Below are 1,194 nucleotides of genomic sequence, written 5' to 3' on the forward strand. Positions count from 1 at the left end.
GCAATAGTCATTTTGAAAATAACTGAGTGGTAATTTGGAATATCTCAGTGGGGTCAGGAACTGACAAGTATGTATGTACCCTTATACATTGAAAGATGAAGGTCAGAAGACGCCAGTCTCTGGGTTACCGGGAACCCTGTACTGGTAATGGTGTCATGATGCACTCATGACATTTGGGTCACTTTCCATGCATAAGTAATTTATCCATTTTGCCTTCTGGTTTTGACAGGTGAACCATAGTTTCAAATAGTATCTATGGAGAACAGCACCGAGGTGAATGAGTTTAGGCTCTTGGGACTGACTGACAGCCCAGAACTGCAAGTCCCTCTTTTCATAACATTCACTTTCATTTATCTTGCTACTCTCATTGGAAATCTTGGGATGATCACGTTGATTCTGTTGGACTCTCGCCTCCACACTCCCATGTATATTTTCCTCAGTAACCTCTCTCTGGTGGACTGTGCTTACTCCTCAGCTGTTACTCCCAAGGTGATGGCTGGGTTTCTCACAGGGGATAAAGTCATCTCTTATGGTGGATGTGTTGCTCAGATGTTCTTCTTTGTGGCTTTTGCCAGTGTAGACTGTTTCCTGTTAGCTGCCATGGCTTATGATCGGCATACCGCAGTATGTAAACCCTTACATTATACCACTTCTATGACCATGAGCTTGTGTGCTCAAATGGCAATAGGCTGCTATGCCTGGGGCTTTGTTGAATCTGCTATCCACACTGGATTCACCTTTTGCCTCTCCTTCTGCCATTCCAATGTGGTCCATCATTTTTTCTGTGATATCCCCCCAATTCTGGCTCTCTCCTGCTCTGATATCTATATAAATGAGATTGTACTCTTTATATTAGCAGCTTTCAATGTCTGTTTTGCCCTTATAGTTATCTTGACCTCCTATCTGTTCATCTTCGTTGCCATCCTGAGGATGCGCTCAGCTGAGGGAAGGAAGAAAGCCTTCTCTACCTGTGCCTCACACTTCACTGCTGTAACCATCTTCTACGGGACTGTCATATTCATGTACTTACAACCCAATTCTAGTCATTCTATGGACAATGATCAAATGGCATCTGTGTTCTATACAATAATAGTCCCCATGTTGAACCCCATTGTCTATAGTTTGAGGAATAAAGAGGTGAATAGCGCTTTCAGGAAAACCGCTAAGAAACTGAAGATTCTGTTCAACCCATAG

At 43.0% G+C, this 1,194-nt stretch overlaps 1 protein-coding gene across 1 annotated transcript; it reads left to right on the plus strand.

Annotated features, from left to right (window-relative positions):
- Positions 1 to 252: 252 nt before the first annotated feature.
- LOC132009524 (olfactory receptor 5B12-like) lies at positions 253 to 1,194 on the plus strand. The gene has a single exon (XM_059387613.1). The coding sequence runs from the start codon at positions 256 to 258 to the stop codon at positions 1,192 to 1,194; it is 939 nt and encodes a 312-aa protein (XP_059243596.1). The 5' UTR covers positions 253 to 255.

The sequence above is a fragment of the Mustela nigripes genome, chromosome 1, assembly GCF_022355385.1.
Source record: "Mustela nigripes isolate SB6536 chromosome 1, MUSNIG.SB6536, whole genome shotgun sequence".
NCBI classification, from domain to species: domain Eukaryota; kingdom Metazoa; phylum Chordata; class Mammalia; order Carnivora; family Mustelidae; genus Mustela; species Mustela nigripes.

Coding starts and splice junctions, on each gene's coding strand:
- LOC132009524 (XM_059387613.1), top strand. CDS start 256: ATGGAGAACAGCACCGAGGTGAATGAGTTTAGGCTCTTGGGACTGACT.